The sequence below is a fragment of the Theobroma cacao genome, chromosome 10 (assembly GCF_053813885.1).
Source record: "Theobroma cacao isolate CCN51 chromosome 10, ASM5381388v1, whole genome shotgun sequence".
NCBI lineage: Eukaryota > Viridiplantae > Streptophyta > Magnoliopsida > Malvales > Malvaceae > Theobroma > Theobroma cacao.
The window spans coordinates 2564579-2573667 of NC_142648.1; the positions used below are offsets into that span (position 1 = coordinate 2564579).

At 35.5% G+C, this 9089-nt stretch overlaps 2 protein-coding genes across 2 annotated transcripts; both read left to right on the forward strand.

The window, feature by feature from the left end:
* The first annotated feature begins 20 nt into the window (after positions 1–20).
* On the forward strand, positions 21–2992 carry LOC18586156 (F-box protein At2g39490-like). The gene is made up of 4 exons (XM_018129513.2): positions 21–1159; positions 1247–2036; positions 2126–2299; positions 2395–2992. The coding sequence occupies exons 1-4, from the start codon at positions 1068–1070 to the stop codon at positions 2593–2595; spliced, it is 1257 nt and encodes a 418-aa protein (XP_017985002.2). The 5' UTR covers positions 21–1067; the 3' UTR covers positions 2596–2992.
* A 1583-nt stretch (positions 2993–4575) lies between these two features.
* LOC148760260 (F-box protein At2g39490-like) lies at positions 4576–6026 on the forward strand. The gene is made up of 3 exons (XM_088802707.1): positions 4576–5299; positions 5406–5564; positions 5682–6026. The coding sequence occupies exons 1-3, from the start codon at positions 4601–4603 to the stop codon at positions 5991–5993; spliced, it is 1170 nt and encodes a 389-aa protein (XP_088658833.1). The 5' UTR covers positions 4576–4600; the 3' UTR covers positions 5994–6026.
* Positions 6027–9089: the final 3063 nt, after the last annotated feature.

Below are 9089 nucleotides of genomic sequence, written 5' to 3' on the forward strand. Positions count from 1 at the left end.
TTCAGATCCCAGGAATTAATGAAATTGGTTTGATTCCTCCTGGGTTTAGGCCAAATGTCCCATTTCTTGATACTTATAAATAACTCTTTAAGGGTAATCTCCAATTCCTTTGATTTCCTATATGAATAAGACAGGCAGACAAGAAAACAGAGTGATCCAACAGTCAAGAAACTAATTTCTCCATGCATCATCTTTGGTTGATTCTTATTTGAAAAAGAGAGAAAAATGGAGTGCCATAAGTAGGTGAAAAGTAGCCGGCATGGGGCATGTACCATCAAAAGACATGCCCATATTGCTTACTTTAAGACATTACTCATTACTCAAGTCATCAGTACATTTATTCTTCTCTATTTCCAATTCTTCCTTTTGGATTTGGGGTATAGGCCAGAGGTGATTCATAGTTTCAATCATCCAAAAACTTGGTTGTTACATTCCAACCTTGATGGCATTTTCTTGGCTTAAACTTGGCCTTTAAGCCAATCTTTTACAAGTCAAAAGGGCTGAAAGTTCTTCACAGTTTCCAATTCAATAATTATAGAACCTTGGTCAGTCCAATAAAATATGAAAGTCTATGGCAATGAAAGAAACATACTTTAACAACCACTAACATTTTCTATTGAGTTTTGCAAGGTGCGCGTCCTTCACTACAGGTATGGTTGTTTATGGTCTGGGTGAGACTTTTGGGAATTGGAATTTGTTTTGGCTGATTTTTGTATTGAAGCTTTAGCTCATGGCTGATGCTGAAATGAGTTGAGTGGTGCTCTGTTGATAATGATTTTATCAGATTTGGGTTGGAAGCGACAGGATCTTTGATATGTTGGTTGAATTGATGTTTAGGATCTGTCATGCATATTGTGTTTTCTGTTGGAAGGGGTTGTTTTGTATAGGGAATGGATGGGATACCTCTGCTTTGTGTTCTTTTTGTAAAGCCTGGATTTTAAGTTGATATGATAGCAACTTAAAATCTGGGGCTAACTGCTCTTCTTACAGGGAATTGCTCATCCCTTGATGATGAATGAAATGCTTAATTTTTAACAAAAAACATTTTCTTTTGAGTTTAATTGATCATGGGAAAGAAACTCAGGAAGAAGAAAAAGAAGAATAGAAACAAGAAGCAGAACCAGCCCAGGGAGATCAATGAAATTTCAAATCAAATAGAGTAAGGAGCTATCGATTCTACTTTTTCCCTAGTTTTATTATTTGATGTTAAGATCATGATGGTATGACTTTTCTTTTCTCTGGACAGAAATCTTGTTTTAGAGGAAACGAATGATGATTTCATTAGCAGATTAAGAGATGATATCCTTTGCCAAATCCTTTCTTTAGTTCCTTTCAGATGTGCAGTACAAACTAGTCTGTTGTCAACTCGTTGGAGATATGTGTGGAGGAAAGCAATAGAACTTCAAGGAACAATAGAGGATGTTCCAAGAGTGATCACATCGCTTCTTGATCCATTTGACAAGCTTTCATGTCATCGAAGAATCCGGTTTCACTTCAGACAAGGCAGTATTCTATCTACAATCAAAGATAAGGAGGAACTTCATCTGAATTTCTGTGCTGATGGACAGGAAACTTTCAGCCATTTTGACTGGAGTCTAGAGCTCAATCCGCAAATCCCAATTTCTGACCTGTCTTCATGTATAAAAGTCCTTCATCTAAAGTCAGTGAACAAGCTGACTAGGGAAACAGTTTCATCTGTTGTTTCAAAGTTCCAGCTTCTTGAAAGCTTGCAGATTTCTGAATGCAAAGGATTACAATCACTTTATATTGAAGCCGGTTCAAGATTTCGAAGCTTGGTTATTTTGGAGTGTTTACAACTGAATGACGTATATGTTTTTGCATATAACCTCAAGGAATTGGTGTTTCAGGGACAACTTCCTTGGTTTTGGCTCAAATATTCTCCTCACTTGGAGTGTGTCATTCTTGATTTCAGATATGGTCCTGGCTACAATCCCTTTGCTTGTGAAAATCTTTTGTCCCTTCTGTTGGCTGTCAAAAACGTTAAGACTCTTACAATATCTGGCTGGCTTTTTAAGGTATTTATTACTTGCTTCAATTTCTTCATAACAACTCTGAGATTGTGCTGACTTTTGTGGGTGTGGATGCTTCAAATTTCTTCTTCCAGGTATCAATTTCAAAGTGGCTATCTTCAGCTGGAGCCATTTGGGAGAGAAAAGACTTTCTCTTCAACAATTTAAAGGAGTTACGTTGGATTGACAGCTCAATGGAAAATCACAGCATAGCTACCTTGGTTTCTGTTCTAAGGCTCTGCCCTTCTTTGGAGAAGCTGGTCATAAATGTAAGATTCTTATCAGTACAATTTCTTGAAAGCATCTGAGTTTCTGCAATTTCCAAAAGGTAACTGCTGTTTTGTGCAACTCTTGTGATTTTCAGGTGGATCCTGCTAGTTACTGCAGTCCAAGCAAGGGAGAATGTAGTTTCTGGAAGGAGTACTCGAATCGAGTTGCCAATACTGCAACTCTGGATCATCTCAATATGGTTAAACTGAAGGGCTTCCTAGGTCAGGAAGATGAAATTTTATTGGCAGAACGGTTGGTTGAGGTAGCTTCAGTGGAGCTGATACATGTAAAGTGAAACCATATGAGATTGAACCAAATGAATACTGCTCAACTGGTGGTGACAGCCAAAGACTCCTCAGTCAGGCACTGGAATGATTGAGGTGCCACCAGCAGAAGACTGCAGGGTGATCATGGCTTATCAGTTGGACATCGCTTTATGAATTATGGCTGCCTTTAGAGGATAATTGCAGCTTATGGAGATGAATAGTTCCGAATCTACTTGACTCCATTTCCAAGCTTGATGCAACAGAAAAATTGGGTGTAGAAAGAAATTCTTCAAATTGTGCAGCACCCTAGAATAGCTTTTACATTCCTCATTTTAAGCTTTCTCTAGTTATTAGTTCATATTGCATTCCAATAAAAATTATAGCAATTTTCTTATCATTTCAATCTAAGCCAGCTCTTCAAGATGAGTTCCTTCTTCCTTTGGCACCTGGGATGCAGAGTTGCACCTTATTAGTCTTGGTTATTATTTTTTATCTTCAACCTTTGAAGCATTCAAGGAGGAAAGAGAGGAAAGCAAGACAGAACCAAAGTATATTTTATTTACAGAAAAAAATTGCAAGAAACCTGTGTTGACTTCTTAGCTTTCTGTTTACACTTGAGAGGTTTTTTTTTTTTTTTTTTTTTTTTTTTCTGGTAAGAAAGCTGCGTTGACTTTTAATTTTTCATATGGCATCTTATGGTTTTTTATCCCTGAATTAGCACTTTATGAATATCTGTTTTCTTAATTAACACTAGGTGGATAACTTATATTCTTACAGAGAGTAGAGTTAGTGGGTTGATTTTATAATAAAATGATCAAATACCGTCAATTCAAAATTAATCTATTTGTTTACATTTAAGAATAATTTTATAATTTTATTAAGTAAAATTAATCGTCTAATTTCTTATAGGAATAGAAGTTATTTACGAGTGTAATTGAGAAAAAAGAAATCATAACTTTTTATTCGTAAGTGCATTTATTAAATTATAGTCTATATAAAAATAAATAAATAAAATATCAGTTTAACTTTTTATAATTGCAATTATGATTCTTGGGTTATTAATGAAGAAAGAATAAAAAGGAGGACTTTTTGGCTAATAGAGTAGTTATATTTTAAAAAAAACGTCTATTTAATACTAATAGATAAACAGGTAAGGCATTTGGCTGAAAGTAACCCTAAAGAAGAGAAAGACAGAAAAAGGAAAAATCTATTCAAGAAAAAAGTGGTTAAGGTATGATTAACTCATGAAAAGTTTTATTTTTGCTTAGTTTGGAATAAAAACCTTGAATCGTTGTACTCATTCCTTTAATCTTTATCATTTTTACAGATTTCGATATTTTTGTATCTTTTGGGAAATTAGACTTATTTGGTGAGAGCTTTGGTCGGCAAGATTAACATATGCTGTTGGATAATGTAAGCATTTAGTTTTAATTTGTAAAGAGATGTTAGCTAGTTGAGAACTTTTGTATCTTTGGGAAAATTATATTGTTGTTATATTTGGAGATTTTAGATATATGATATTGTTGGCTTTCATGGATTCATCTCGTAAGTATGTAATGTCTTTTGTGTTCTAACAAAACTCTTGAGTTTGGGACGTGACATTAACAAACATTGTCAAGTTGTTTTAAATTACCTTTTAACTCTTGTTATTTGAACAGTAAATTACCTTTGACATGATTAAATCAATTCCAACTCTTGTTATTAGAACAGGAATTTGGGTTGACTTATTGGTTCTTCCAACAGTTTATCTAATGGCATCCTTGGCCACAATGTTCCGTTTCTCCTTCGTCAGCAAGAGGAGGCTAAGTAGTTATTAAGGATCATGGTCTTATTTTCGCTTGAAATTTAATACATGATATGATCATACAATAATTTTTATAATTCATTCTCAACAGGAACTTGGATCCTAATGATTTCATCAGTCATTTACCTGATGACATCCTTTGCCACATCATTTCCTTTCTCCCTTTCCAGTCTGCAGTTCAAACCACTTTCCTTTCTACCCGATGGAAAGGCATCTGGAAAAAGGCTCTGATGGATTTGGTGCAAGATCCTACCTTAGAAGATGCTGTGATTACTGTATCAAACTTTTTGGACTTTTTTGCTGAACTCGATCGACCAAGGAACAACTGGGGGTTCCAATTTGACTTTGGCCAAGGTAGAGTCCTCTCAGTTGCCATTGCACCTAATAATACACTTCGCCTTGATTTCTCCGCTGGAGAAGAGGAATTTCCATGGCCAATTGATTGGTTCTCAGGGCTATGTCTTCTACAGCCTACACACCAGCCATCTTCCTATACCTTAGAAATAGAGGCTCTTGATCTTATATCACTAGGCCACCTTTCCAGCAAGGCAGTTTCTTCTATGGTGTCGAATTTCCCATTTCTCAAAAGCTTGACCATTGCAAAATGCAATGGTTTGCAATCTTTAGATATACAAGGTGCTAGAAGGCTTCAAAAATTAACTGTCTTTGATTGTCTGCAACTGCAATCTCTTCATTTTGAGGGTCTTGATTTAAGCTCTGTTCAATTTCGAGGTAGATTAGTTTCTTTTCAGTTTGCACATCGGCCATGGATTTTCCATACATTTACATGTGAATTCCGCCTGGAAGACGCCATGCTCGATTTCAGACAAGGCCCTGGTCATAACTGCATCGATAGACCTGTTCTTAAATCAATGTTTCAAAGCATACAAAGTGTTAAATCACTAGCACTATGTAGATGGATATTTGAGGTATGTTCTGGTAATTTATCAATTCATCCATACCTTTAACCACTTTTTCACTCGCTCATGACTTAAGATTTCTTTGTACTTTTTTGTATTTTTTCATTTATTTTAGGAATTGATCTGGGAGATATTTCCCTCTTTATATGTCAACTTTCATTTCTACAACCTAAAGGAGCTGTGGTGGATCGATCATTCAGCAGAGAGCGACAATGCCAATGCCCTACTTTGGTTTCTAAAACTCTGTCCTTACTTGGAAAGACTCTATGTGACTGTATGTCTCTCCATTTTCATAACATATTTCTTGTTGGATTTTCATGATATAATTGTAGTTCTCGCCACAGCTTGATACTCTTCAACAATCTTCATAACCTGCTGATCAAACTTGCAGATTGATCCTAAAAGCTATAACATGGAAAGCACAAAATTCTCAGGTGTAGTGGGTGGAATCAACAAACTCAATCATCTCAAGGTTGTCAGATTAGAAGGATTTGCAGATTCTAACGAGGAGATTTTCTTTGCAAATCGTTTGAGACCTTTATTCAAAGCAAGACCAGTAATCATAACAAAGTTGAATGGGACTTGTTCGCGGTATCTGGTAGAGGTACTAAATCTGGAGGAGCAAGGGAAATGTCGATACTGGTTGAAATTTGTTAAAGATTTTCATGAAATATGTCCTGATCATGTTCACATGAATCTTTAAACAGATATTTTTGAGGACTGCATTTCTGTTTTCTGTTTGTTAGATGCAATGAAGTATTATCTGAAAGGCTAATTTTATGCAAAGATTGAACAAAATCTGTTAGCTTAAGACTGTAATAAAGCTAAATGAATTCATGAAACAGTGCATATTCTGTCAAAAATCAGAACATTTTTTCAAATAAACTTAATGCTATCCAATAGAAACAGAGAAAGGAAATTCTTTACAAGTTCATAGATATATAGAAGACTGAACTTTGTTTTGTTCTTTCTTGGCAAAGAAAGTTAACATAAGTGAAAACGTGTTGCACTTTGATTTTTGAATTCTATAAACAAGTTCCATCCAAAGATTTGACTATAATTACTGGTCTCTCTCTGAATAAAGGAGTCAACCGCCTTGTAAACGCAATTTCCTCCTCCTAATTTGGAAATCCTTCTAATTTCAGGAGCTTGAAATCCATCAAATTTTCGCGTCTGGTACTGAGGCCAGGTGAGAACTTTTTTGTGCTTGTCATGTTACAGCTTGTAGGATCAATCTGCAAGTTTTCATCAGCAGACAGCAGGTCATGAAGAGTTTGCATTAATGGTTGCATATATTGTTGTGAGTTGTTCAACCATGACGATCATTCAGTGAAATTGAAGAGGTTGGAAAGTAACAATATATCATGAACATGGAAAGACTTACAGTTACATAAAGTCTTTCCAAGGCAGAACAATGTTTCACAAAGCATTGTAAGACATCAACATTGTCTCTTTCCATTGAACAATCAATCCACCAAAGCTCTTTCAGCCAGGCAAGACGATTACAATACCTTTTATCGGGTAACATCCGGTATATCAATGCCTGCAAATTTCAAAAAGAAAGAAGATTAGTGGTTAGGTACAAAAGAATTTATCAAAGGTTGGGTCACGAATGTTTAGAGTACACAAAATTGAAAATTCTTTCTAAAGAGCGGACCAGTTACTGCAGCATACTGCATACCCCAAAAGCCCATCTACACAGTGTCAAAGATGTAACCCATACATCCGTATCAAGTTATGGCTATGGAAGCCGTATCAACTTACCATACACCCAAAAAATCATTCAAGCGATTCACTCTGGCAGCCTCTTGAATGCAACTTGCCAGCAAACTGAGGTGTTTAGGCTAGAGATCCCCACTGAGATTGAGGGAGTGCCTTCACAAATTCTGCGTCCAGAGAACACTTGGGCTGAAAAGAAGGCATACAAAGACACACTGTTGAAATTGGCTGGCCTGTTCAAGAAGAACTTTGAGACCTTCACAAACTACAAGATTGGCAAGGACAACAAGCTGACTGATGAGATCCTGCAGCTGGTCCAAACTTTTAAATCTGGACCAATGACGAAGGCAAGAAATTGTCGTTAGCTGTTGTGCATAAATGATCGAAAATGTGAGAGAAATAAGAGCTTGTTGGTCATTTATGGGGTCCAAATTGATATGTAAAATGGTACTTATGTCAATCGTCTATCCCTTTTCTAAAAAAACGATATAACCCAAGCCAAGCTTTGAACGATTAACTCAAAGCCGGGAGAAATATTGCAAAAGTCGTAGCCAAAACCTTGCCTGAAATGAAACATGGCATCTTCCAGGAAAAATTTTATCCAATCCTTGGGGGAAACTACAAACTCGAAGGGCACAAATCTGCCTCGATACTGGAAATTTCCAGTTGTGGGCAATCGAAGACAGTTTTTGTAGTTGAGTATCGTCCCTTATTTGTAAAGACCGTAATCCATCGCATTCTGCGATGGTTAAGCTTTCGAGAGATGGGAACTTCGACAGCATAGAAGAAACTGTCTCACTGGAAAGATGGCTTACTGATTTTAGATACAAATATAAGTTTACTGGTTGGGAAGAGGGCTGTTTCTTATGTTTCAGTCTAAATAACAAATCAAACGGCATGGGAAATTCCTCTTTCCTTGCTGAGAAATCAAGGTGAAGTTTATTATTTGGTGCAATGGTTACTGACAGCAATTGAGCCCCATGAATTTCTTGGTTGGTGGAGTTGAAAAAATTTATCTACAAATCCCAGTATAGCAATAACAGCACCTTCTATGGTTCCATCATATATAATTGCCTTTCTCCACATGTCTTTCCAAAGCAGTTTGGACTGCAGATTCATGTCATCAGGCAAACGACTGATATAATCGTTAGGATCCAAGTCACTGTTCAGAATACAAGATTTGAAGTCACAATTAATGTAGAACTCAAAAAAATCCGGGGACTGATAGGGCTACTCTATCTCGAGATTATTAGGGTGTAGATGTATAGTTTCCCTGCTCATCTCGCCAGGGGCTTACATTCTAACTAGTGCTAATAAGTATACCAGTGTTCTAGCCAAGACCTCTTATTGCCAAGAGGAACAAACAAACATGAAATTATAATATCTAGCCAAATACCAAAAGGGATAAAATCCATTTTTGTTTTAGATTTTGAAGACTCCCATGATGGCTTATGTACCGTCTTCCTGTCTTCCATGAATTTTTTCCAATGACTTTTTCTTATTTAAGATTTTTTGATTAAAGGGGTATGGTTTTTGTAATATATATTATTTAACACATAATACAATAATGAACTTAACCATTGCATATAATTATCAATTTTTATATAAAAGAATATTTTATGTTCAATTTTATATTTATGCACTATGTTTATATCAAAGACTCTTCAGTTGTCTATATTGAAAAAGAAATTGCTAAGTAATTTGTTGTTATACATTGTTGTTTCAAAAGATTGATTTTATCATTTATTTGTTTATATATTGCCATTGATTATTTTTCTCTTTTATTATAAAATACAAGGAACACTATCAAGCAATTACTATTTTATTTTCTTTCGAATTATACTATTAGATTTAGGATCAAACTAATTGTTTTTGGATGATTGAATTTCCATTCATCCAAGTGCTAAAATATATAACCCATTTGTTTTTTTTTCCTTTTCATTCATTATCAGATTAAAAATATGTTTTTGTACATGAATATGGATCCTAATTAATGATTTTATTAGTGGCTTCATCCGATGAACACCTTTGCAAGCATCATTGTTTGTCACTTTCGTTTTTGTTATGAAAATTGTATGAG

Coding starts and splice junctions, on each gene's coding strand:
- LOC18586156 (XM_018129513.2), top strand. CDS start 1,068: ATGGGAAAGAAACTCAGGAAGAAGAAAAAGAAGAATAGAAACAAGAAG. Junction 1,160..1,246: donor GAAATTTCAAATCAAATAGA/GTAAGGAGCTAT, acceptor TTCTCTGGACAG/AAATCTTGTTTTAGAGGAAA. Junction 2,300..2,394: donor TGGAGAAGCTGGTCATAAAT/GTAAGATTCTTA, acceptor TGTGATTTTCAG/GTGGATCCTGCTAGTTACTG.
- LOC148760260 (XM_088802707.1), top strand. CDS start 4,601: ATGGATTTGGTGCAAGATCCTACCTTAGAAGATGCTGTGATTACTGTA. Junction 5,300..5,405: donor TATGTAGATGGATATTTGAG/GTATGTTCTGGT, acceptor CATTTATTTTAG/GAATTGATCTGGGAGATATT. Junction 5,565..5,681: donor TGGAAAGACTCTATGTGACT/GTATGTCTCTCC, acceptor TCAAACTTGCAG/ATTGATCCTAAAAGCTATAA.